The following is a 27760-nucleotide window of genomic DNA, read 5'->3' on the forward strand; positions in this document are numbered from 1 at the left end:
CAAAGTTGCCAAGTTGTTTATTTGAACATTTTATTAGACATGGCAGGGGAGAGAACATGATAAAATTAAAATGCATTAGTTGACAAAACAGTTAAAAGGATGACTAAAGTCTGTGGCAAGCGCTGCTTCGTGGTTCCAGGAGAGGTGAGCTTGCTCATTTGTTCACTACAGAAGGCACGGGCACATCCGACTTGAAGTACTCCAGGTTGGCATAGATGAGCAGGTTGACGCCGACCACGGCTGCTGCGATGGCAAACTTGAGGAGCAGAGGGAGACCTTTCCTCGGCCTCTGCTGTGCCACTTGTGGCCGCACATGGTTTCCACTGCTTGCTTCTTTCCTTCCTGCCGCACCCCTGCACATGAATTGAACATGCTTGATTCTCATTCAAAATATTGACCAATTTACAACCTGAGAATGATTTTCGAAGTCAAGCGATGGCTTCTCTTTAGACATGTCGAGATATGCTGCCGAAACAAGTTACTTATGAGGACAGTTATCAGGACGGTATCACAGTGTAAGATGAGGACAAGAGAAAGGCAATGTCCTCATCTAGTTTCATCCTTTTCTTGCCTTACACTATCAACAAGCCTGGTTGTTCCTTCTATTGACTTATAGGCATGTAGGTGCTCCAACGTTGCACTGCCTCTGGAATTGGTCCACATTATGTATCATGCGTTAAAGCCTCTGAGGACACATATCGTGCAGTGCTATCAGAATCAGCCTCCCAAGTCATCACCCATGGATCTACAATCTCTCAGCCTGGTTGCAAAGTATGTGTGTGTGTACATAATGTGTGCGTGCATTCATGTGTGTGTTCATGGGTGTGTGGTAAAGCGGCAACTACGTCCGCACAATATTCAAGTGACACGCCAGGCAGACCTTGTTCTCGGTGTGAGATGGGATGAAGGCTGATTTTACTATTTCTTTTTTTCTGCCACGGTAGAGAGCAAGCTGCACGAGCAAATTCAGATTAAAGTGGATGGACCGGTTGCTGCCATGTTTTTCTGCGATCACACATACCCAGGGGAAGTCAATGCGTGGACTTCTGGGCAACAAGTGATGGCGAAACCTGTCCTTTGTTGCCATTGCAGTTGCGGCATAAAAGGGGGGGGGGGAAGAGCCATACAAAGCTTAGTCGCACTTATGGAGCATAATGCAAAGCGTTTACAGTCAACCCCTTTCCTTCTCTCAACACTTTCTGTCACACCCTTTCACTGCGGACATGCGCACAGCTTGCTTCGCCTCCACTGAAATTGTGCCACGGCTGACTGCTAGCATTGCAGAGCATGCGTCTCGAAGTGGTACTTCTGCAAATATGCGTTGTACTGTGCCAGTGTAACGAGCACACATGTGCCAACAGCCACACAACGGTCACCAATGTAGTGTGCGTGTGCTCTTAAGGGGAGACGCTCCTTGAAAAAAGCATTCCTCAAATATTTGCACTAGGGATTTGAAAATCCACACACTTCAGAGCATTACAAGGAGACTTCAAATATGTCATTAGTTTCTGTGTAGCCGCTATAGTTCTTGAGTTATGTGCTACAGAATGGCAAAATAGAGTGATATTTTGGGCACTTTACTGTGTAATAAATTTTCGTAAAAAGCTTTGTGCTGTAGCTTATTTAGTTCTTTGTAGGCCGCTAAGTGCAGATATTTATTCAAACAGCATCTACAATTACTGCAACTGAAAAAAATTTTAGGACACATTTTTCTCTAATTTTTTTGCATAATTAAGTACAGTCGCCGACCGATTTTCCGGACTCCAAAAATTCGGACATGCCCGATTATTCGGTCAGCTTCGCGGCACCGCCATTCTCCCCATAGACCATAATGTATAACAACTGCCGAAAGTTCGGACGCCCTGCAACCCCTCGTCTGATTTTTCGGACACTTCTTGAGCCAACTCGTTCGAGGGCATCATGCACCAACTCTGACCGCGGCGCATAGTTCGACTTGCTGAACGCCATTTTTGTTTTGAACGGAGCCTCCTTGCTGCCCCACGAAGTGGCGCTACTGGAAATCCCCGCTCATCATCATCGTTTCTGCCTGGTTCAATAGAGTGGTCGTACAGTAGTTCCGGTTTCAGCTTAGTAAGCCATGTCAAGACAATCCAGCAGCTGATTTCTTTCTTTCGCGCACGACGCTGCGAGTAGCACGTTTTTCGTTTGTGCGACTGGTGTCGGCACGGTGGTGTTTGCGTTGTGTACTGTGTCGAGGTTTCGGTGATCCAACGTGGCGTACGGAAACATCGCGTCAAGTGTCTAATGGCGCCGACAGTGACCGCGCAGACTGCGCTGGGGAATGCCAGCAAGCGGGTGCCGGGAGGCCTAAGATTTGTCGCCTTCCGATGTGCTCCCTACTGACGCGGAAAATATTCTGCCGAGACCTGCGCAGTGGTTGCATTGTGATTCCGGACACCGTCTCATTTGACAGTTTCACAAGTGCTGACACTGCTGTACTGACATGCGCAGAACTCGACAACGGCGAGATCGTTCGTCAGGTTTCTGCTGCTCCGCCGGACGATGACTCCGAGTCGGAAGATGACGCACCATGTGCTACGCTGCCGTCGCATGCGGAGCGTGCACAGGCAGTGACTGTGCTTTCAGCCGCCTATAGTGACCGTACGACCCTCTCCGAGATTCAGGCTTATCTGATTGCGCGTCAACGGGACAGCGTGCAACGGCGCACTCACGATTTCTTCAAGCCTACTGCCGAGCCCGAATAAGTGCGTGAAAATAAAGGATTTCATTTTTTTTTCTTAATCTGCTTTTTCGGACACCTGTTTATTCGGACATTTCCGCAGTCCCCGTGAGGTCCGAATAAACGGTCGGCGACTGTAATAAAGAAAAAGTTGTTTCGAGGAGCCTCTCCCTTTAAGACGTGGCTGCTACGAGAGCAGTGCTCTGTTACACACTAATCCCAACATTTGCTCGCGAAGAGGCACACAGCCTTCGCCCATACTTCTTCGCAGGCTTCTCCGAAGTTTTCATTTCTTTGCTATGGCGTTCAATGCCCTAGATCACAATGGCTACAGGAAGCACTGTAGTGGAGTTACCAGATAATTTTTACCATCTACGTTTCTTTTTAATTTTTGCCTAAACCACATTACACAAACAATATACAGCGTAGCAATGAGTGCTACTACATACAGTGGAGATTGCCCACTGCACTCTACTTCCTTAAAAACCCACCTGCAAGAGTGTTACATAAGGAGTGAATAACATATATACTACAAACAGGTGTTTGTTCTGAAATATGGGTGACAATAGCTTCAGTAAAGGCAGATGGGCTTGTGAGCAAGGCTGTCCCAGTCTCTTGCTGCTTCAATAAAAAAATGGTGCATGAAAAGTGGCATTCCAGGCATGTGCGCAACTTGAAGCGGTTGACCGCTGCAGAGTTATGTATGAAGGGGGTGTGATGTACGGCTGATGATTAAGGGAACTGTAGAAAACTAAATGTAAGAGATAGAGGGTGGAAACCTGTCGACGGAAACAAGTGTGGACAAGCCAGATTCTGCTTTCAATGATGAAATGCTGATATTGTATGAATATGAAGAATGAATGAACTTAGTACCAGTGTGTCAGAATGGAATGAAAACAAAAACGAAAAACAAAACAAAACAATATTTTTGACCGGAATACAAATGTAACCGAAACATTAATTTGTTTTAGAATGAAACCGAAATTTTTTTATCAGTTTTTGGTTCGAGGGGAAAGTGGGCAATTTGAAACAACTGCCACACCAAGCAAGGTCAGAATTAGTGCACATCAAGCATCCGCATAAGTGCCTTTATGAGGTAGCATAGTGCAAGCGATAGCCGGTCGAACGCTCTACATATTGAAGCCTGCCGCACGGTACAGTAGCAGATCAGCATTGTAGCAAAACCTAGGCCTTGTGTACTGAAGAGCTAATTGTTTTGTTTTGTACGGGTACAACGCTTTGTTACTGAAGTTTTATTGTTCGTTTATGTTCCTTTAAGTTTGTTTTATCGGAACAGCGGTCTCTTACTTCGACGAGTACACTCGATGACGTGCTACTCTCGATATCATGCTCAGTGCCTCGACTGAAGGCATTGAGCATGATCCCGGAGCTCACAATTCACTTATTGAGAAGAATAAACAGTTTCTATTGTTACATTGTTTCGGAAGTTTTTGCATGCGAACTAAAATCGTTCTGAACTGTTCATATTTTTTTTTTCTGTCTGGAGTAGAACTGGGACAAAACTTTTTTTTTGGTGGAACGTAATAAAACCAGAACAAAAAACATTTAGTTCCGACACCCTGCTTAGTATAGTCGAATTCCGCAAATTCAACGTTAACCAGACCGACAAAACTTATTGAATAATTCGGTGGGTTGAACAAGATCAAAATGCCAAAACACACTGCCAATTCATATGGCAGTATTTCTAACTTGCCCCCAAATCAAATGTGCACTCACTTTGTGTGCCCAAAATGTAAAAGTAAATGCAGTAAATATACGCCTTTGCAGTAAATATACGCTATTCTATATGCTAAATGTACATTGTTTGCAAACAGTTTTTTATTCCACTTCACTCATCTACGTTTCTCTATGCTTCACTCTTCGTCAGAGTTGCTAGACCCGTTGTCCAGGTCGATGGCCACTTCCACATTGTGCTCCCACAACTGGTTGTCCTCACCGCCGCCCAGCGCATTTGTGATCCCAGTCCTCTTGAAACTTTTTGAGATCAAGTCAGCTGGCAGCAAGCGCCATACATACAAGATCCAGGAGTATACCAGCTTGACGGATGGCCTTCAATCGAGTCGGTCGGTGTCAGTCTGTGTACAAGCGGTGCGCACTGTCTGCAACACTGAAGTGAGCCCACCCGGAATGACGGCAATGTCGGTGCGCAGCTCCTTCCCACGTTAGTTCTCTCGCAGGTGGCCTGTAAACTTATGGAGCATGACGAGAGACGGGATAAGCAGGCCGCCAGGTCACCGTCCCCAGACAGTACGGGCACAATCAGCCATTAGGTCGGTCGACATCCATCATTCTCTTGGGCTCGTATGTGTATGCTGGCTGGGAAGTTGGCCTTCGGCACAGTTTTCTTTTTAAAGATAACATACGGTGGCACTTCCTGCCGTGTGCTGTGATAGCCAGCATAACCGTGAAACGCTGCTTTTCGGCGCCTGTCGTTTTGACGAGCATGCTGCATTCTCCTCCTTCACCAACCACCCTGCTCATCGGCATGTCGAAGTTGATGGGCGTCTGGTCGGCGTTCCCAATTTGCCAGAGAATTAATTCTCGGTCCCGCCACGGGCGTAAGACACACTTGTGAAAGTCCACAGCCTTCTCTTCTTCGTAGCAAGGAGGCAGTCACTGACAGTGACGTGCACCTCCTCAAGCAGTCTGTTGCATCGCATGGAGCCTGTCGTCCACCCAATATTTTCTGTGAAAGCGGTGGTAGCGACGCTGTGCTTCCTGGCTGCGACTCGCATGTGTCCCGATCATTTGGTGTGAATTGACACAGCCTTCCTTTCGCAGGTCCTGAACACATTCTAGGACCTCTTCTTCCACACCAGGAAACTTTCCGGTCTTCGGTCCCCTAAAGGCAAGTAGCTCCAGATTTATAGCGTGCATCCTGCCGTGCTGCTTCTGCCAATAATGCAAGTGGACTTCGCCCATTCCAAAATGCCTACTGGCAGCACGATTCCTGCGCTCAACTGCACACTCCACAGCCTCTAACTTGAAACCGGCCGTGTAAGTGGCATTTCGGCCAATACCCCACGGCAAAACACAATACAGGCAAAAAAACGAGCAATTGACAATGCTGTCACTGAGCAGGAGTGGCTGCCAGAAAAAGAAAAAAAAAGTAAGGCTAGATTCTGTACCACTATCTAGCGTCGTTTTGATTGGCCCTCTCCGCAAGCTCCTGTCACCATGCCAGCACCGCAGGTTGCTGCCGGCTCCTTAAACTTTGGTGGGCAGTTCTGTGATCTTTGCTTGCTGTGTGCTTGTGCGCTGCCGTCTCTACACTTGCCCCGTTCATGGCACATGAATATTCCGAAAACAAGTGCGTGGCGCACACAGGTAAAAAAGGAAAGCAATAAAAAAATAGAACAGTGCGCGCTGCAGGGGGCGGGGAGAAAAAGAAAAAAAGGAAGAAGAACAGCATTAGGGCGAGGAAGCGCAGTGTGGCTGCTGCTTTTGTTTCCATGACATCAGCCGGATCAAGTAAAGTGGGAAAGCTACGGCGTGGCCATTCGTGGGACTGCAGGGGATCAAATCTGGGGGTGTGTATATTATGCGGGAGAAAAAAAGAAATTTTGACGACTAAACTTGGGGGTGCGTTCATTATGAGAGTGTGTTCACTATGCAAGTAAATACGGTACATGCGCGTCCCACTTCCTTCTCAGTCAGATGTCTACACTTCAAAAATTTCTGGGGAGAACCCCAATATTGTATGTGCATCTTTCCGAGAACAGTGTACTGAAAGGCCAACAAGGAGATCTAAGAAAAGAGTCGACACTCACGTCCTAGCACGCAATGACATCTGCTGCAGTGGTGGGCTGGCCCCCATGAACGAGGCACTCGTCTGGCTTGTCAAGGGCCCCTCAAAAGTGCCGAAGGAGCCGAACACTCCACCATGGGTGCTGAAACCAAGGAGACACTGTGAGTACACGTGCCAAACACTAAATTCAGTTTTATGCTCAGCAGGCAACACTGCAAAAGCTCCTGCACAACTAGTACAGTTATAGAAGTATCGCTGTGCGTTTCTCAGTGTAGTAGTTTTTGATTGTTGATGCCACCTACAAAATACCATATTTACCTCATTCTAATGCACACCCAATTTTTGCATATCTAAACTAACAAAATAAAACTTCACCTGAATGTAGCATGCCCCCTTGATTTATGAAAGAAACAAAGAACGAATTCCCCCCCCTCTTCGATCACAAGAAACGAGATGTGCAAAATTGACCTTCACAAAGGGCCAACTTTCTTTTTTGACCTCTCATAATGAAAGTGGCCAGTCATTGTTGCCATTTACGCTTCCTTGGCCACAGATACCAAGCACACAGGGGCAGTATTCTAGTACAGTAAAACCTCGTTAAACCGTACCCGCTTAAACAGTAGTTTCGGTTTAAAAGTAGTAAAGTCAATTCCCTGACTCAGCGGCCATTGAACATAATGTATTTTGTATCTGCATAAACCGTACCAGCTTATTGCGTACGCATAGGTTAAAATGTAGAGTTTCCACTTTTCGTCGCGCAAACACGGCGGTGCGTTGTCTCCATCGGGCGGCCCAGCAGAACAACGAGCCTCAGAGATCGATACAACGGCCTCCAAGCGCCCTGTGCGTTTGCACGTGAAGCCGCATCAACATCAACATCATTTCGACGCCATGCCAGAGAGCGTATGGAGTGTTGTGGCGTCGTGCAAGCGAGGACTCGAGTCATGCCGAAGCTCGGATAAAAAGGACGCCGGGTGCTCAGCACAGAAGAAAAATTAGACATCGTCCGTGCTATCGAACGTGACACGAAGAAGTCGGCATTTGCCCGCGACATGGATCTGCTGTTGACTACAGTGTGTGGCATTTGGAATGTGAAGTTGCTCGGCAGCACAGCTGCGACCGCGAAGAGATGTCGGCTACGAGGTTCGACTTTTCGCCATCGTTGCCTCTGTTGTTGCCGAATTGTCGACTAGCGACAGTGATGAGGACGACACGGAGAGCGACAGCACTGGCGATTCAGGCCCGACAGTGGCATAAGCTGCGCGCTACGTCAGCCTCATGAATGCAATCGTCGCAACGAGAACAGGGGCGCGCTAACGTAACTATTCCGAACGAAAAGTTTTCCGAACTCCGGCACCTGGCAATAAAAGAGGCACCCCGGGACTTATGCAGCACTACTGCGCGCGTGCACGGAGAATACGTAACGCCAACGAGGACTGCCGAGCGAGTGTTGCCGAGAGGAGGGGGCTGGCTGAGAAGCTGGTACGCAGCTTCAGTAAGTTTGAGGCCGCTGTCGTCGTGCTAAGCCGCCGCGGCATCAAATGAAAATAACATTTATGTTGCGCGAAGTGAATAAATACTGCATGTTTTTTCCCCTTTCATCGCACTCTCTCTCTGAGTTCCGTTTTCGACAGGTAAGTGGGCGATCTCATGCTATTTCGGTTAAACAGTACTACCGTTTAGTACGTACTTTTTCCGAGCTCCTGCCGACCACGGTTTAACGAGGTTCCACTGTATTACTACTACTGTCAGATACTAATATATCATTTTCGTGAGGTGCTGTGTCCTACTTCTGAAATTATGCAGCCAACAGCGTTCTGGCACTGCGTGCAGATAGCTCCGCACAGTGCTTGGCACAGCACCATGAGCGCTGGCGCCCATATAAGTCACTGAACCGGTGAATGCGATCGACCAAGCCTACCACTCCAGGTCGTGGTCGAGCACAAAATGAACCCACAGCAACCTTCACAAAAATTTGCTCTATCACCACTTTGCGATGGCAATGTCACCAATGCTGTGAACATGGTTGTGGTTTCAAATCTGATTGTAATGTACACGCTATTTTTGGACCCCACTTCTTGGAAAAAAGGTGGTGGCAATACGGATAAATATGGTAACCACTCCGTATGCAGCAAACCTTGCCGCACAGTTCAGGCGACCAGAAAAAGAAAAATGGCTGAGTTAATGAAAACTGGAATTATGGAATGAGTTAAGAAAAATGAATGCTTACTACATCAATATGCGGGATCTCCAAGGGAGGTATTCTATAAGAGTCCGCCTAGTGGACATGTGCATTTCGTCTGTCGTTGAAGTTCTGATTGGCTGGGCTGCACGTCCGCAGCAGCGAAGTGCCACAGCCAACCAGCACTTCAGCAGCAGACGAAATGGACATGTCCACTATTTTATTTATTTCTTCATTTACACTGTTAGCCCAAACACCTATACAGGGTGGAGAAATCGTAAGATAAGCTTCTAAGATCTCTACAAACACGAGCGCTATACAAGTCAAACCAGGAAATACAACTGCTTAATTATGCCAATATTACACAAGAACATCCGCAGGAATATAAATGAACATTGTATGACAGGCACCGAACACTACAAGCAACAACTGTACCATACAAAATAAAATGTTCAACATCACACAAGGAACTTCGTCAATATCCCGTAGAATCATTTCAATCATGTTACAAATGCTGCTTATCATTGTACAAAGAAGCTAAGAATGTGTGAGGGTGGTTACATAGAAAAATAAAAGGCTAGTACAGGTTTTTCAAACTGTTCTAGAGAATCAATTTTCATTATGCTATGCGGTAGCGCACTCGAATTTTAAATCGTTTTAGGAAAGAGGGAGTACTTAAATGAGTCAACCTTTGCAGGTATGGGCCTATATTGGTCTTTATGGCTAGACCTAACGGAATGTGATATCCGTGATGTTTTCTTTTGAAGTACCTTTGAGTGTCGAAATTGAAGCGGTTATGTTTCATTAAATAAATAAATTTTAGTTTAGCCACTTTTTGCCACAATGAAAGCTCGGGCAAGTTTAGTTGAGTGAGCATCTCAGTCACTGAATTTGTGTACCTATATTTTGACCTAATAAATCTTGCTGCATGCCTCTGTATTTTTTCAGTTTCATTTACTTCATTCTTCTTATACAGATCCCATATTATGCTAGCATACCATATTTACTCGCGTAATGATCGCACCCCTGAATTTTGTCGTCAAAATTCAATTTCTTTTCTTTCCTGTGTAATGATCGCACCCTGACCTTGTCGCAGCGATATGTTGTGTGCCAAGTCTAGCGTGCCAAGTCTAGCTAATGATGATCGCGCTTACCATTTGTCGAATGCTACGCTAACGACTCTTGAAGACATACCAAGTGGTTTGCACGCACCCAACATTCTTAACCCTTTGAAGGTTTTCGCCGTACATGTACGGCGGCGGTTTTCTGTCCCGCAAGGTCTTTGCCGTACGGGTACGGTTCCGACCCTCCGTTTGAAATTTCGCGCCATAATGACGATGCATGCTCACCGAGAGGTGCTGCCACCTCTAAGCACTTACAAGAAGCGTTTGAAATTTGTGCTCCCTTCTTGGGGAGATAAACAGAACTGATTGCTAGCTTCAGCGCATTGCTCAGACTGCGGCAACGCCCCTTTGGCGGTTTCGGTTTCGCCGCGTCGTCGCAACGGAGGCGCGCGAAACGTCATTTTCTTTGTCGGCACTCTCTTGCAGGGCGGTGGAAGTTGATATCTATCTTGATTGGCGCTGCTCTTAGCTTGTTTATCAGCGCCGATCGCGAAGTGTTCTCGCTCTCAGTGGCAACGCGCTTTCGGTTCCGTCGCGTGATCGCAACGGAGGCGCGCGAAACGTGGTTTTTCTCTTTGTCGGCACGCTCTCGCAGGGGCGGCGGAAGTTGATTTCTATCTTGTTTATCACCAACGTCTTAGCTTGTTTATCACCACCGCTTGCGAGGTATTCTCGCTCTCTGCGGCAACGCGCTTACGCGAGAGGGTGCATCAGACCTCTGCCCAAGGCAGCCGCACGCAGAGATGTCATGTGTGCGCCAATACAACTCCTCGCTCCAAGAGAACAGACACATTTTAGATGTGCAGACTGCGATAAGGCGCTGTGCGTAGACCCGTGTTTCAAGGAGTACCACGCACGGAAATACTATTGAACATTTTGCAGTTCTGAGTGATGCGGACACCAAAATACTGTTCCAAATTATATTTTAGTATTTATTCCCGACTTTATACATTTTGTACATTCAAGATCCGCAATAAAGTAATTTGACCACCTGGGAAAGTATTTTTCAAAATAATTTGGCTGTGTTAAGCAGATGCCCCTTTTCATTCCTTTCATCACTTTCCGCACTTTCATGAAAAAAGAAAGCTACAACCAAACTTGCCTCGGCTTTATTATTTGTAGGCTTCATAATGGTTTTGGTCAACAACATAAAGGGCACCTTTCGATTCTTCTCGTCTGCCATCGTGGGCGCGCAACAAATCATGAGCGGCAACGATAGTGGCCACGTTTACACTGATACGTTAGAAGTGTGTGCTATTCATGCGCCGACGCTTGTAACGCAGCTAAGATATTCGCCTACCCTTAGCGGAAACGTGCCGTATTAGGATAGCAGTGAAGACAAATGCCGCAGTTTCCGCAGCATGCCCGCCATGTGTTTTTATCTCACTGGCAGCTAAGCGTGCCCATCTCCGTTTCTGTCCCCTCAAAGTGGACAAGGCTATGTTATTGTCGCAAACTTGCCGATATTAATATTATTATTCATTACTGATATGGAAGAAACTGGTTCAATGCGCGTAATGTACTCACGAGAAGAAAAATAATCGCGTTCGGCGCGTGCGCTTGCTCCGCCGGCCGCCATTTTTGTTTTGGTGTCCCGCACTGACAGTGGCAGCCGCCTGCTTGTCATCCCGCAGCAAATGCGGGATGAAAAAGGAAAATGTGTCTTTTCGTCGGAAATTTAACTCACGTAATGATCGCACCCCATAATTTGCGTCAATTTTTTTTACAAAAAAGTGCGATCATTATGCAAGTAAATACGGCATTCTATAGCGGGACGTAACAATGCCAGATATGCAGCTAGTTTAATATCTCAGGGAGCAAGTCTTAGTGACCAAATTTTAACCTCTGCGGCATTACATAAATTAGTGAAGCGTTTTTTCCAAGTCACCTGATATCCTAACGCCTAAATACTTGAAGCGGCTCACTTGTTTTATTGGTTTGTTGTATAACTTGTAATTGGAAAGTAATACAGTTCTTGTTTTTCTAGTTATTGGTGCCTAACAGTTTTTTCGTAATCAATTTCCATCTTCCATCGCTTGCACTAACTGGTGATTGCTTCTAGTGCTGAAGCTAATTTTAATTGGTCCGCATGAGATTTTAGAGTACACTAAGCAATCAACTGCAAATAAACAAACCATTGTCTTATCATTAAGGCCATTTGTCATGTCATTAATATAACAAATATAGGTCCTAACACAGACCCTTGAGGGACACCTGATGTTACCTTCAGAATTTTCTATTTGTATCCTTTCACTTCCAGATATTGCAAATTGTTAGTAAGGTATGAAAGAATCCACTTAACTATATTTAAATTAACTCTAAGATCAACTAGTTTACCAACCAGATCTGAGTGCGAAACGTGGTCAAAAGTGTTTGATAAATCTAGGTGAATTCCGTCCACCTGACCCGTTTCATTTTTTACCCGAGCAAAATTGTGTACTGTTTCTGCAAGCTGGGTGATAGTGGACAATCGGCTCCTAAATACATGCTGGTTAGAAATAAATATGTTCGAGCTTTCAATATAGTTAAACAAGCTTTTTGATAGGATATGCTCACACATCTTGCACGAAGTACTTGTAATTGAAATGGGTCTATAATTTTGAACTCTATGTTTGTCCCCAGTTTTATGAACTGGCACGACTCGCACCATTAACCAATCATTTGGTAAATTGTGCTGTTCTGTTTAAGAGACGCATGGAAAATTATCAGCAAATACATCAAGATCCATTCAGCATATCGTCTCAAGAATTCATTAGGGATGCCATCCGGGCCAGGAGACTTTTTCGTGTCTAGACTTAAAAGAAGTGAAAGCATACCTTCTACAGTTGAGATAATGTTTGGCATGTCTGAACGAGCATTAGTAACTTCCTCTCTTATTTCCACAGGCAATGGTAGGGGAGGGTCAAACACCGAATGGAAAAATGTATTGTATCTATCAGCAATTTGAGCAAAATTTGTAATCATACATTCATTGCTGGTAACATAAGTCACATCTTCACGTGATGGAGCAAAGTGACTCCAAAAACGCTGTGGCGAATCTTTCATAAACCATCAGAAAGTGTGGGAATAGTAATGTTCTATCACAGTAGATAATTTTTCCTTTAGTATTATCAAAAGATCTCAAATCTCATTATGATCTTTGTTTTGAATTATCCTTCTACGTTTTAATTTCCGCATTAACTAAATGATTTCTCGGTTCACCAAAGGGTTTCTCGTTTTAAGTTTTTTTATCTTCATTGGAACATAGTTATGCATACAGTAATTGACAATACCTTTAAACTTATTTCACAACGTATTGACTTCAGCTGCTCCATCAAACGTCTCCAGTGCAATCTCCAGGTAATCTAGGATGCTGACATCTGCTGCAGCAACATTTCTTATGCGTATTGTTTCTCTGTGAAGCTTGACTGGCAAAACTTTTTTTATGCACAATAGGACAAGTTTGTGGTCTTCATTAACAGAAACGGCATAATCAGAAATCCTGTTCTTTTTTAAATTTTATTGTACCCTCAAGACCGAAGTATTACTATTATTATTATTATTATAAATAGAATGTCAAGCACTGACTGAGTAGTTGGTCCAGTTCTAGTTGCTTTATTGACAACCTGCATAAGATCTCCGCTAAATACCATGTCAAATAAAGCATCACAGTGTCTGAAGTCTGCTGAGCCAATCTGTCGTACATCCCAAAGAATATCTGGCAAGTTAAAAACACCTGCTATAATTAGATGTGTGTTCAGATATTGTCAGTCAAAAAGTCTTGAACTGATTTTAGAAATGAAAGAGGGGCATTAGGAGGTCTATAAACAGCACCAATTATGCAAAGAGAGCCTCACAGCATTGATCTACACCAAATACTTTTGCTACCGGGGCATTCGCATATCACCATAAGCTCAATATCTTTTTTATGAGCAATCGCTACACCATCATGAGTTTTACGATTCTTTCGAATAATTTGATATGAGGGGGGGGGGGGGGGGGGAGGGCATTATTTCGCTATCGCCTATGTCCAAGTACAACCAGGTTTCAGTCACAATGACAATATCGGGGTTATACAGAAAAAGAAGGTGCTCAAATTCAGTGGTTTTGTTCACTAGGCTGCGAGCATTAATATTTATTAGCGTGAAATCTCGAGTTTGGTTTCTACGGTGTCATTCAGACTCGCGTGAAGTTGCATTTTTCCGGCTTGTTTTTATTTTACAAGCCTGCGCATCGTTCCATGCACACAACTAGTTGTCGATAACAATCTTGGCGGACTCTTACAAAATGCGTCTCCAACGCACTGTTGAGCGCTGGAAATCCTGCACAGCCGCTTTATTACAATCTCAAGTGCTCTTCTCAGACCTCCGTTTGCCAATATCAATTTTTTTTTTTACACGCTCAATCATCTCATGGTACCAAATTGCACTAGAGGAAAGCAGGTTGGTTTGACCTAGGGGCACAGCAGGCATAAGCAGCAACTGCCCAACTGCTGGCGGAATAGCCACTTAAGAATGCAATGTCTCTTCATTAGGACATGATTACACAAAATGAGTAAGCACATCAGAGAAAGCAGGCTGGACAAAACCAAAAGGAAAGGCAGTTTTTGTCACCTTGCAGCTTGTATGGAATAGTTATCACGAACCAAAATTATTACAAAAATTGCTTCTAATGAGCACCCACGCTGTCACGACTGTCGTTTCTGGAGCGATTTATTACTGCTAAACTAAAACCTACGTCAACTGCATTGCGAATGCTGCGATAAGGGCACATTCATGAATAAATACGGCACCGATCTCAGAGGCAGATTGACTTTAGGTTCAATCACTCCGGTCATGTTGACTTAAATCAGTTCACTACATATCACAGAATTGTTTGCAATGTGGAAAATGCCACATCATTCTAAGTAGACCATTCCAGATAGAAAATGATCACTAGCAATTGTAGCCAATCATACGCCTGGAATACAACTAAGAGCATTTGCCCAAGCCAGCAGTGGCAGTGAAGAGTCTGCTCACAAATGGCATCACAGTGTATGCAATATGGTGGTACAGTGAATTAAATGGTCTACAGCATATTGCATTCAGCAGGGGAATGCTGTACGCGGCGTACATGGCTAAGCAGTCATGCATCCTCTTTTGCCACCTGGAGTGGGCTGCAGGTGGCTGGGACAACACATGCACCTTGCAGCTTGTATGGAATAGTTATCACAAACCAAAATTATTACAAACAGAAATGACGCTGGTGCTGCAAGTGCTGCTACAGTTTCCACATAGTTGCTTTTGCAATAAAAGAGTGAGGAAAAAAGAAAACATGAAGATCCTATGCACTGTGGGAATCGGCGTAAATGAAGCTTCGATGAATTGGCAAGACAGTGCAGCACATCACGATAAGAAGTCTGCTGTAGTAAATTTCAATGTATGCGTCCTGTGACATGCCCATTAGTAGTCATCAGCAGCGGCAGCATACCTTGCAGAAAAAAGGCAAGTTTTACCAGAAGCAATATTTCCGATTATCACTTTCGGCGATACTATCAGCTTCTCGAGACTTCGCATGACTTGGCATGAGATGAATCCAAGTACACTGACGAAGCCATTCCTGGCACAGATAGTGCCAGAAATGCTGTCAGCCGTACACCCTGATCAGCCCACTGCCGAGTCATGCTAAACCTCACATCATATCCCCGAAAGCAAATGGTGGCATGATTAACGCCAGATGCAACTCAACAAGACAGTAGACAATGACGTCGACACACCAAATTGTGGAGAGGTAGGGAACGAAAGCTTTGAGTTAAAAAAAAAAAAAAAAGAAAAGAAAAAAATTGAAGAAACAGAAAAAGAAAGAACACGCAAGCATACCCGAGTCCTATCCGGGATGGAGGAACATCCTGCAATGGGGTGCCCTCATAGTCATCGTCATTCTCAGCTTCGTCCTCCGTGGCTGAGAATGTGACGTTGAGTGGAGGGCTGGTAGGAGGTTTGGGAGAGCCACTACTGTTGATGAAACGCTGTAGGCGCTTCTCGTATAAGTTCCGTGTCGTGCCTGCATCATGTCACCCAACATTAGGCAGCAGCTTAAAGAGGCACTAGAGGTAAAATATGTTGATTTAGTCTGGCAAAGTATTTTTTCAAACTTTGAATTCCGCTTATTTAGCAGATAGTCCACTTGATGGATATTACCAGAGAAAACAAAAGACAGTTTCCCCTCTTGGAGCTTGATCTCAAACTACAGTGCTGCTACATTAGCATGACTTCATGAATTTCAAGGTATTTTCGTGCATTCAAGCCATCTTTATGGAAAGGAAAAGCTGTCAATGATCAAGAACAGTAACCCTTGTGTATCAATGGGCCATTGGGTAGTCTCGAGCATATGCTACCCGAATGCCATAACATCAGAAGCTAAAGCAAGCATTTTAAGACATTCTTTCAATTCTGCATTTTTTGCTTGCTAAGCGTGTTCCAGAAACGCAATTTACCAATCTGGCTTCACGCTGTTAAGTGTACCGTTAGCCAAACCACCCAAATGCGAGAGCACGTCACAGCCAGCTCCTTGGAACATTGGCCGATGCGCCCTAATCACTAAAGTTGGCATGCGACACCTGTCAACAGTGGACATAATGGCTGTGGGTGAAGCACAACAGCTGTCAAAATGACAGATTACAGTTGCTGTAGACAGATGCCACATGCTGGCTGTGCAGGCTCGCAAGCTAAGGCTCAACTGCATGTATGCGATTCTCAAGTGACAGGTCTCATCGTTGCGGAGGACAATCTGTTGCTGCAGTGGTCACCGCGTGCTTGTGCAAACACAGTGGCAACCGGTCTGCTCGATTCAATCTGAATTAGCAGTTGCTACTTGCTCTCCCCAGTGACGGCCGGAAATAAATGGTAAAAATCAGCCTCCACTTGGTCTGACCTCACAGTGAGGGCAAAGTATTGGCTATGTTTAGTCATCAGTGTGATCAGTTTGTTTTGACTGTTAGGCCTTAGATGCCACCGAGAACCACTGAGGTGTTTTGATTTTTACCTACCGGATAGCAGCACGACAGAATATTAAATCAACATCTAGTACATCCTGGCCAAAATGTTGGCTTCATGGCATGTTGGAGATTTTTTTTACAGTTCCATGATTGTGTTTACTCTGACAACAATGAAAACTTGTCACCGCTTCTATTCGCAATGTTGCGCCCATGTTCTTGCCCAATGCCGTAACACAGACTGCCTGTCCCTTTGCTTGTTGCCTGACTATTGTGTGCATGTACGTGGTTACCTTTACAGGGTCAAGTCTGACGGCAATAGTGCTTTTAAGAGACACTAAGGGCCAGCACTAAACCTAAATTGTTAGGTTCTCGTGCTAAAAGGCCTTGAAACCATCTGCCTTTTTCATGTTCCTGTGCTGCCCCCTGCCACCGGAAACATTCTGGAAGGATGCCAGGGCTTTCACCAGTTAATTTGTGTACCTTGTGCATTGGTTGTGCATCTTGTGGATAGCGATGAATTATTAATGGGGGCAGCATGTCATTCCTCGAAGCTATGCAGCACTCGCCAACTACTAGCAGGCCTGAGTGCACTGATGTGCCAATAGTGCGGCCGATAAAGGCACACAGAGTTCTGTATGCCCACGCGGCTACCTTGGAGTTTGTTGTTGCTGTTGCCTGCTCTTGCACCTTTCTCTTTGTATTCTTTTTACATATTCATTAGACATTTCACATATTCAAGAAAGCCTTCGAGCTCAGCATTCCGCATAGGATTTGCCGAAGTGGTGCGCTTGTTTATATCGACATCTACAGCCGCAAATCGTTGTTAGCCTGACATTAAGAAAATGCTGAATCGCCGATAAAAAATACTGTCAAAACGCAGTAAAACCACAGCCGCTGGCGAAACACATATCTGTGCATATGGGCTGCGTTGTTCCACACCGAGAAAAGTCAATATGAGCTGCCGAGCCACTTAAGCTACGGCAACACGTGATCTAGACACATATTACAGGCTGTTATCAATTCTGCTTCTTTCTTTAACTTCATCATACTTGCACTTCACTCATCCCATAAAATATTAGAGGAAACTGTGCTTGGCAGAAGTGCTCACTTATAAGACGTGTAGTTCTCTCGCAAAAACATGGATGCGATCGCTGACACCGTTCGTAATTAACTGAGCAAGGAGGTTGTTTATGCTGCAGTACCGAATGCACTGTCTCCTGCGTCCCATTTGATGCATGCAATGTCAACAGTACTTCTCTGGCATTAAGAAATGTGTCAGCATAACAAGCTGACAGGTGTACAAAATTCTGCCGCATCCGCATGTAGTCCGCACACCAGTGTAGCGTCGCATCTGTGTGTAGCTAGAGCACTGTCCGAAGACTTCAAGTGGATTGCTAAGCCTTGCTATTACAGACAGTGCTTTGCCTTTGGGTGAAATAGTAAATACAGTATTTTCCCATTCATTCAATTCTCACAACGGTTTCCTTGTGCGCACATTTCAAATGGCTACAGTGAGAAATGTAAGTTGTTTAAGGGAAATTTAAGTTGCTTAAGTTGACTGCTATTGGGCTTTGACAGCTGCATGCCAGAGAACAAAGCTCGCAACCATTTGGAAGAAACACAACGTTCTGCCACTTCAGTAACAAACACTCACTGACAATGGGGCCAACTGGCTCGCCAAATTCCTTCAGCTTGGTGTAGAGCTCATCGTTGGTCAAAGAACGTACCCCCTCGGACACTTCCACAGGTAGGCTGGTATCATGCCCCTGCAGAGAGAAACATCACGTGATGTGAGGATTCGGAGTTGAAAGCCTGCGAGGATGAGGGAGGGCAAACATGATGCGAAGCAATGTTGCTGCCAGTCCAACTTCAAATAAATTTTTTTCCCCATCTTGATTTGTTCACTACAAGCGCAGAGAGCATGTAATGCCTGTCTGAGTGTTATGTTATTTGTGCATCGCAAGAATGAACCACATGGAAGTCAGGCCAAGCAAGGCAGCTTCCGTACTGTGTCCATTCTTTGTCCCTGCCCTGCTGAATGCCAAGCACCTAGTTCCCATGCCTAAAAGGAATTTCGAACATAAGTAAATAAAATTCTGGGGTTCTACATGGCCAAAGCACAATATGATTATGAGCCACACTGTAGTGGCGGACTCTGGGTTAATTTGGACCAGCTGGTGGGGGAAGGTGGGAAGTTCTTCAATGTGCACCTAAATCAAAACAGATGAGAATTTTTTTTATTTCAGCTCTATCAAAAAATTCTATTAGACAAAAAGTGTTTGAATGAATGGATAAACGAGGAAGTTTCCTTTGTGCACTCTCGGCGGAAGAATTCCAAAAGAGCTGCATACAAAGATTTTCACAAGTAATGCTTTTTTATCTATTTAAATATACCTTACAGGCCCCTACAGCCATCGTGTAAGGGGGGAGAGTACACTTAAAGATTATACAATAATTAGAATACATACGAGAATACATATACAAAAAATACAGTGTAAGAAATGCACTAACATACAGTAATGTGGTGATAAAATTGTACAAAGGACAAACCGCATGCTTTTGAATGTGAGAGGTCAGTGAACAAGAAACTTTCCCGAAGTTCACAACTCGAAAGGACAGCACCTTTCGAGTTGCTGTTCTAGATAACCCCATTCTATCATTCTGATTGTTTCAATCTCTTGCTGTGGCTCTCACCGATGAAGTGAACGAAGATTATGACATCTATTCACCCATATTTGAATTTTTTCTAGTAGGTGCAGGCATGCAGTGTGTGTAACAAAAGTGATTGTATAGCTAACATGTAAATACATAATACTAGTGTGCAGTGCACATTAATGAAACAATATGCGTGCATTAGCTTCCATGCATCAACCTTGCAGCAAAGGCACACGTTGAGGCACATTTGCAGAACCTTTGATTGGCACTATGACCCTTAACCCTTTCAGGCAGTGTACACAGTAGTGTACAGTGAGATAGTGCATCAAAAGCAAAAGCACTCATGAAAGTAATGATATTTAACATGTGTCACATACATTTTGAAACGCTTATAATTGGAATTGCACTGCAAATTTGAATAACATGCGCGGAATGTTTTAGCAGAATGGGTGGGAAGGTAGACAGTTTGGCGTTTACTCGGTGTCAGTATGTTGTATGTAGCAGGTTCACTTTTTTCTTTGTTTTTCACAATGTCATGCACCAGGATTAATTTTCAAGTGGCTGAATAAGTGCTTTTCAAGCTTTTCGAAACATGAAATAGTTTATGTCCTCATTCTACAAAATTGGTAAATTTCACTAAACAATTGAAAATTCTTAATACTTTTCTACAGCTGTACACTTTATGATTGTGAAGATGCAAAAAATGTGGTGAAAGTAAGTTTTTAATTAATGAGATAAAGCGGCATCTGAAAGGGCGAAGAAGCCAAGAGCGAGAATGTTCTGAAGCAAGCACAGGTTGCAAACTGCACAGGAAAGACAATTGTTGTTCGTTCAGGATTGTAGATGTTTGTCAAGCTCCACACAGACTGCAACCTATTCTACCTATATATAAATGGCACTCTTACTGTTGCTAAACCGTACAAGTACACAGATTTGTGTCTGTCTTATGTGTGTGCAACATAAGATATCTGACTCATCTGTTGCTGCATGCTTCCCAGCAAAATGCTGCAGAGTTTTCTTTTTTGCAAAAGTACAACAATATGCAGCTTGCATTAGCACTGAAGCTGGTTCGTAGAAAAAAAATTATGCTCACTTCTTAGCAGTGCCAATGTATATGGTCAATTTTCAATTGTCGGACAAGTAAACTGATTATTTAAATTCAGAAAATTTAGTGCAAGGACAGGCGACACATTTTAACTGGGAGTGAGGGTAGGAGGAAAATTATGCACAGAGGGCTAGGGAGGACAGGTAAATCTTACAAGGTGAAAATGAGGACGAGGCTAGTGTGCTGAAAGTGAGGGAGCAAAACAAAAAATGAAGGCATTTGCCAACCTCTGGTCACTAATGCCCTTGACATGCAAGCAAACTTGAGTAAGTAAACAAGTAAACACCACTTTTCTTGACTTGAGGGTACTTGAAGAAGCAAGGACTTGCTTCTTGCTGGGCAAGTTCGTGCAGTTTACCTTATTCCTTTAAAGGTATATAAACAAACAGCACACAGTTGGTAGCGGCGCTTGTGTGTGTCGTGTTCTCTGCACTCTGAAATCAGTTCACACCTTTCGGGTGACTTCGGGGCCCGACGCTGCGACATTATTGGGGTGCCCGAGGAAGTGCTGTTTTGCCTCCTCAATAATTTTTGCTCCATGGGCCAAGGTAAGTTGTGTCCACAAATGTGTACACTGTGATTGGAAGGGTTAATAACAGTTGCACTTTAGAAACTCTGTGTGACCTCAAAGAATTGTTCACTGAAGTGACGGCCTCATATGAGTACAGTGCAGTCCACTTATAACGATATCGAGAAAGACGAAAAATATGATCGTTATAACCGATGATCGCTATATCTGGACTGCAGTTATCAAAAAAAAAAAAAAATTAAACGCGTTTGCGCTCTTTACTTTTGCAGCTCTGAACTCGAATTCGCTACTTGCTCTAAAGAATAGATGATGTATACAGTAGGCCGTGAAAAACAAACTTTATTTCTAGCGCCAATGACCGTGTCAAGGATTAGGCGCGCCGAAATAGTCCAAAATCTGCACTTGCTCTTGCGGCAGCTTCAGCTTCACAACCGCGGTGTGCATGGATTCCAGCTGCTGCGCGAACACTGGCGGCAATCCTTTAGCATGCATAAAATCAATTAAGGAGTCGATCGACGACAGTCCACTTTGCGTGGACATCGTGGTCGGGGTCAAGGAGCCACTGACGATCTCGTTGTCACTGTCGCTGATGCCGTCGCCACCGTCGCACAACTTTGCGTCTGTCGAGACAGCACATCTTCGGCGATCGCCTCGTCGGTGACCTCATCGCAGAACGAGGCAGCACTGTCTGCAGTCAAAAACTCCTCCTTCGACACACCACCTGTGTCACCAGTAGGAACGAGCTCCCAGAGCTCGGTTATGTCAGCGACTTCCACCGGGTTGGGGAAGTTCGTCCTTACGCACAAAGCCCGCCTTCTTGAAGCAATTGGTGATGAACCACTGGTAAAGCGCCTCTTCAACATCGGCGTACAAAGGGTCTCTAACCCCTTTTCCGCTGATCGGCATGGCAACTGATAGCTCCTGCATTCACAATCGCGGTGCTCCCGGTTTTCAAGATGGTTGATATCGTTAACTGGACGAGCTCATACTTCTTCACGAGGGCGCTCACCTTGAAGCCGCATCGAGAATCCTGCAAAATATCCATCTTCGTGTCAAGCGACACAGCTTTGCGCTTTGTCGGCGCCATCTTCGAACTGGGTTGAACCGTTGCTTGCACGCTGCTTCGGTGGCGTCAGCCTGCTATCGCGAGAGAGACGCGGGACGGGCGCCACCGCGCCGCTTTGCTTGTCGCTTCTTTTTTTTTCTTTCTCTCTCTTTCGGAGCGACATGGCCGACGCGCATGACCGCATGAAGCAGCTAGCGCCATCTTGTGGCGCGCTGCGCCAACGTTGGCTGCGCCTACTCGTGCGCGGGCGGGGCGAGACGCGCTGCGCGGTAATGGCGGCAGATACGAACTTACGGAGGTAAACATCGCCTCGTCTCGACATCGTTCGTTTCAGGGAACTAAGCAACGCAAACGTTACGATTATGTGACACGGAAAACGCCGTCCAGACTGCAAAATTTTGATCGTTATATCCGATATGCGGTGAATAACCTATCGTTATAAATGGTTTTTTTTCCCCATAGACCTAATGCATAAAATGACACTCTCATGTCGACCCATCGTTATAACCGATATATCGTTATATGTGGTATCGTTATAAGTGGACTGCACTGTATTTACAAGACCTTGTGGTAGGAAACAGTTCAATTTTACTGCCCGAGTCCCTTGCACCACCAAGAGACAGGCGTTTCTCAGCGGTGCAAGCTTCCTTTATGTTATTGTCTTATACTTTGCCATCACTAGAGGTTTACATAAACACACACACATGTATACAGTCATACCATCAGAAGCCAACCAACAAGGACACCAAGGACAGCATCGCATGCGTAAGCAAGGACGTGGGCTCGTGCCTCACCTGCATGAGGTTCCTTTTTCATCCACTTTCATTTCCATTGGTTTATTATTTTCTTTAATTCAATTATTAAATACATGCAATTTACCCTATGCTGTAGTTGGTGCCTGTTTGCTTCCTATGATACGACTAATAAATATCGGACCCTCGGTTTCCTTTTTTTCTCATTCACACACGCGTGGGTGTGTCTAAAGCTGGTTGGGCCACTCCACCGCCTGAAAAATTAAACTCCGCCTGCGCTTTTGTCACGGGGAGTTTCCGTCTGATATGATAGCAGGGCTGCCTTTCCTGTGCTCCCGGTGCATTCAATTCCGATATTGCCTTGATTTACAGTTGAAATCTGATGATGAATATATTGAATTAGGTGCAACGTTTAACAACAATAATAATTATAATAAAGACCGCATTTGCTATTTAAAGAACTGCCCCTAACAAACAGTTAATGAATTGTCATTAATTAGCCTTCTAAAGCTCGCATAATTAGCAGCAAAGTATGTCCACTTCACCTAGGAACTCCTCCGTGAAAACGCCGCATTTGCTGCACTCAGCCTTCTTACAAAAAATATGCACAGTCCCAAAAGAAAAAGAAAAGTGCCGTGTAGAGATACAGAATATCAGTAAGGAGAGCAAAGAAACAGCATAAGAAACAAATAAAGATAAGTGACGGCACCTTTGGACTATAATAATCTATTATAGCAGGTAGGGTACTGGTTTATAACTGCACACAAATTGAACTTTATTCAAATACGCAAGTGAAGAGGAGTTGACACAGGTGCCTTGTAGCTTTGATTTCTTTCGCTTCTAAAACTTCGTGCAGTTTTATCAAAGTTCCTGCTTATGATTTATTTTTGAAACAGTGGCACCCATCCGTAACCCCTACAGCGGAAGGCTAAATGCGCTGAAATAGCATAGTCTATGTTGTACTTGTGCTCCCTGATCCGCCCGTTGAGACAACAGCCTGCTTGTCCTATGTACACTTTTTTTTAACAGTGAGCTAGCTATTTAAGCTTTTAGTTTTGCCATGGAGCATTACTGAAAAATTCTGCCCAGCTGTGCACCACCTTGCGATGCATAGCAACCACCTGAGAGAGCCCTGAGCCATGTAACCTCCTCACACCCCACGCGCGTAGGGTGGAGTTGTGACGTCACAGGTGGGTAAGAGCTTAGAACAGTCGGCGTGTCGACACATCTCATGCCTCCTCTACTCCGTGCGTCTCTGAACACCTGACCCAGAACACCGCGCCAAAGCTGTGGCTGAGAAGAGGCGACGCTGAGTAGAGGATCCAGAGTTTCAGTCCAGGGAATGCGAGAGTCGGCGCCTGAATGCTCGACGTCACTGAGAAAGCAATCCTGGCCTGCGACTGCTCTGAACCATGCCCTGGTGCAGTGTGCGCGACAGCAACCCACAGCAGCAACGGGAAAGTCGAAGGAAGAGGCAAAGAAAGCTTTACTTTAATAAGGTAACTGATGGAGGTATTTTAAGGTTATATTTTAAGTTGCACCTGCTGACAAGGGTGTTCTTTGTTCATAAAGGAGCATGTGAACGAGGAATTATACCATAATGGCAACCGTAAAAGTGTCTCAAAATTAAATTGACTGGTCACCGCTCTGCACGTGTGGTTTCGAAAAATGTGAAACGATGGCCAGGTGCTATTCTTGAGAAAGAAAGAAAAGGTGACTGCACAATGCACACAGATAAACAGCTGCACCAACATATGCGGCAGGCGACAGTAGTCAGAGCAAAGCCTGCATGCGATTCTTGGTGGCGGTCAACCCACCAAAGATGGGTTGTTTTTTTTTCTTTGTGAACAAGTTCATTGCAACCGCTCCTTCCATGGCACATTGCTCTGACAAGTGCAATAGTCTATTACTACTTGCGTTTTTATCGCGCGTACGAAACATCCCAGATGCTTCTCTTAAACGTATAGCCAGTTATGGGAAAAACAAGAGTAGACCTAAACTGCAAGCGCTTCGTTAATCTCAGTCACGTACCAACTAGCCCAAGTTAGCACGTTGGTGCAGAGTAGACAACCACGTTTGAGAACGCACCGGATCAGAGCATGTATACATCGACAAAGAACGCAAACTTGCGAGTTAGCTGGAGTCGTAATTAAATACTTGTAAGCAGCAGCAGAAGCGGCAGCCACCACCTCGGAGTTCTGACCAATGCAACCCGCATGTCGCGCAACATCTGTCAACAAAGAGGAGTGTATCCGGTATCAAACGAGGCTCAATGTCGGAACAGTGAACTGCCCAAGTTGGCAGCGCGCCGTTTGATTCCCGTCACTTCAAACGTTCGCAACGAAAGGATCGCGGCAGCGGGACGACACCTATAACGCAAAGCCGCGAAACGGGCTGCGCACCATTTCGAACGCGGCGCCAACGACCGGCCGTCAATGAGGCCGCCGGCGAGCGAACACCGCCCAGCGCAGCTGACAAGTCTTACTCGCCTGTGTGTCCACTTCTTCGTCACTCGAGAAGTCCAAGAGGCCGTCGCGCGCGGTGTCCGACCCGGGAAAGTGCTCGCGGTAGAGCCGCACGAGTGTCTCCTTGGGGGAGCCGGGTGGCACCGCAACTCCTTTCTGATGCAGCGCCTCCCGTAGACTTGTTTTTGTCATCGTGGCCATTTTCCTTTCCGTCGAGTGCGGCTTTGCCCCCGCTGTTTATAAACGCACGAACGGCAGCCGCTACCACCAATAAAACGGTGCACTACGACGGCTACGACACAGCCGGTTGGTCACAGCAGCACGGTGATGGCCTAGCTACACTCGCACACACTGCGTGCCGGTAGGTCGGGCGTGTGAGCATGCGTTTGAGGAACGTTGGGAACGAAAAAGAAGTATACATGAGGCGACATTCGGCAAAAGCTGGCAACAGGAAACACGTCACGCCTAGTGTTAATCCCATCCGTTAGCTGAGGCGAGTATCAAAAAAAAAAGTCGTGAAATGAACTTAAACAACTCTTTATTTTTTTATTCTTTCCAGCTAAAAGTAAAAAGTTTTGCGTATAAATGAACTTATATTTTGTGACTTATTTTTTTGCGTCACCTAGCAACAATTTAGCGTCACGCCAGGAGCGCCATGCCGAGGTATTGGCCATGTGCTAGCCATGCGCCGTGATGCGCCAGGAACAAAGCGTGCGAGACCGGCTGAACGTGTGAAGTTAGCCTGTTTGGAGACCCGTTTCAATTGGACGTAGCCTGTTTGTTGGGCTGCCGGCGAATGTATTCTTGCGTTCCTTGTGCACTTTAACACGGCACCACTGCACTAGTGGACTACCGCAAGGTGAGAAATTCTGTTTGACAGTCTGCGACGCATTTCGGCACGGAACCGATACTTTTGACGCAAAAACAGTCGAGCCGTGTGAAGCAGTTAGTTTCGTGTATGCTGAATCTTACTGGCACAAGTCTTGGCGCTTTCTCTGACCCCCGAACATTATTGTAATTAATTTCGTTACTTTTTTGGAATACTTTTGAGGCACGCTCGCCGCATCCGGCGTTGTGACGCAGTTAGCGAAAAGCAGCTCGGCCGTGCGACGCAGTTTCGCGTCTACTGAATACTGGGACAAGACTTGGCGCTTCCTCTAACCCCGAACATTATTGTAAATAATTTCGTTACTTTTTGGGATATACTTGAGGTACGCGCGCCGCATCCGGCTTTGTGACGCAGTTAATGAAAAGCAGCGCGGCCGAGCAGTGCACTTTCGCGTGTTCTGAATCTTGCTGGGACAAGTTCGGGACGCATTCGATCTGTGACCCCAAACATTATTGTAATTTCGTTACTTACATTTTGGGACACTTTTTCAGTTACGCTCACCGTGCCTGGCGTTGTGATGCAGTTAGCGAAAAGCAGCTCGGTCATATGGTATGGTATGGTATGGTATGGTATGATGAACTTTATTTAATATCCTGAAGATCAACCCTTAGGTTGACGCAGGCGGCTCCTACGTCGGGACAGTAAGGTTTAACCTTACCGCCGTATTGTGGGCCTTCTGGACGGCCTGTACTTGATCGAAAAGAACTCCACTGTGTAGGACTCGCCGCCACCAGTCTCTCTCCTTGTCACAGTCTGTGAAAGTCACAGGACACTGCAAAAGCATGTGATCCAGAGTAATTATGCCATTAGACTTTTCGCACTTGATTGGTCCCTCACTTTCAGGATATAGCTTGTTAATAAAGTTTGGACTTGGATAAGTTCTTGTCTGCAACAATCTCAGTCACCGCTTGAGCTCTATTGAGCTTAGCGTGTGGCACTGGGAATTCCCTTCTGTTAATGTAGTAATGCCTCGTGATTTCATTATATGTAAGTAATTGGTCCCTGTTCTCCTCCTGTAAATTGTTAAGGTCCTGGTCACGTAGTGCACAGATAGTAAGTCCTCGTGCAGCTGCGTTAGCCATATCGTTTAAATTCTTCCTAGATGGATCGACAGACCCCATGTGCGCAGGAAACCAGCGGATTTCGATCCCTTGGCTGTCCAACTCACCGATCAGCTGGGCAGCCCTTTTGGTTACAAAGCCATTGGTAAAGTGTTTAATAGCCATCTTAGAGTCACTGTAAATCTTCGTCCACTTATCATTCCTTAAAGCCAATGCTATTGCTACTTGTTCCGCGACTGTCGTGTCTTTGGTCATGATTGTAATAGCATCCCAAGTGAGACCATCTGCATCTACTACTACTGTCGTAAAGGCTTTCTTTCCTCTGACCCATGCAGCATCTACAAAAGCCGCATGTTCTCTGTCGTGTTCTATCACTCGCAGGAGAGCTTTGGCCCTTGCCTTTCGTCTTTCCAGGTTGTGCACCAGGTGCATATTTCTGGGGAGAGGAGTCGTCTTGATTATCTCTCTTATGCTATCTTTTAGTTCTGCGTGATGAGAAAGTAAATT

At 45.3% G+C, this 27760-nt stretch overlaps 1 protein-coding gene and 1 long non-coding RNA gene across 2 annotated transcripts in view; one reads left to right on the forward strand and one right to left on the reverse strand.

Annotated features, from left to right (window-relative positions):
- On the reverse strand, nucleotides 1-25703 carry LOC126523395 (lamina-associated polypeptide 2-like). The gene is made up of 5 exons (XM_055066948.2): nucleotides 25328-25703; nucleotides 18386-18497; nucleotides 15614-15797; nucleotides 6493-6612; nucleotides 1-353 (listed from the first exon to the last, which is right to left on the reverse strand). The coding sequence occupies exons 1-5, from the start codon at nucleotides 25502-25504 to the stop codon at nucleotides 155-157; spliced, it is 792 nt and encodes a 263-aa protein (XP_054922923.1). The 5' UTR covers nucleotides 25505-25703; the 3' UTR covers nucleotides 1-154.
- Nucleotides 25704-26010: 307 nt separating this feature from the next.
- Nucleotides 26011-27760, forward strand: part of LOC140219016 (uncharacterized) — an 82678-nt gene continuing 80928 nt past the window's right edge. The window contains exon 1 of the long non-coding RNA XR_011895294.1: nucleotides 26011-26162. This is a non-coding gene — a long non-coding RNA (uncharacterized lncRNA). The remainder of the gene's footprint in view (nucleotides 26163-27760) is intronic.

This window comes from Dermacentor andersoni, chromosome 6, assembly GCF_023375885.2.
Source record: "Dermacentor andersoni chromosome 6, qqDerAnde1_hic_scaffold, whole genome shotgun sequence".
NCBI lineage: Eukaryota > Metazoa > Arthropoda > Arachnida > Ixodida > Ixodidae > Dermacentor > Dermacentor andersoni.

What these genes read in the sequence shown, in the direction of transcription:
- LOC126523395 (XM_055066948.2), bottom strand. Translation starts at nt 25,504, where the DNA reads ATGGCCACGATGACAAAAACAAGTCTACGGGAGGCGCTGCATCAGAAA. An exon ending in ACGAAGAAGTGGACACACAG is followed by an intron (nt 18,498 to 25,327) that starts GCGAGTAAGACT and finishes TTCTCTCTGCAG; the next exon opens with GGGCATGATACCAGCCTACC. An exon ending in GCCAGTTGGCCCCATTGTCA is followed by an intron (nt 15,798 to 18,385) that starts GTGAGTGTTTGT and finishes GACATGATGCAG; the next exon opens with GCACGACACGGAACTTATAC.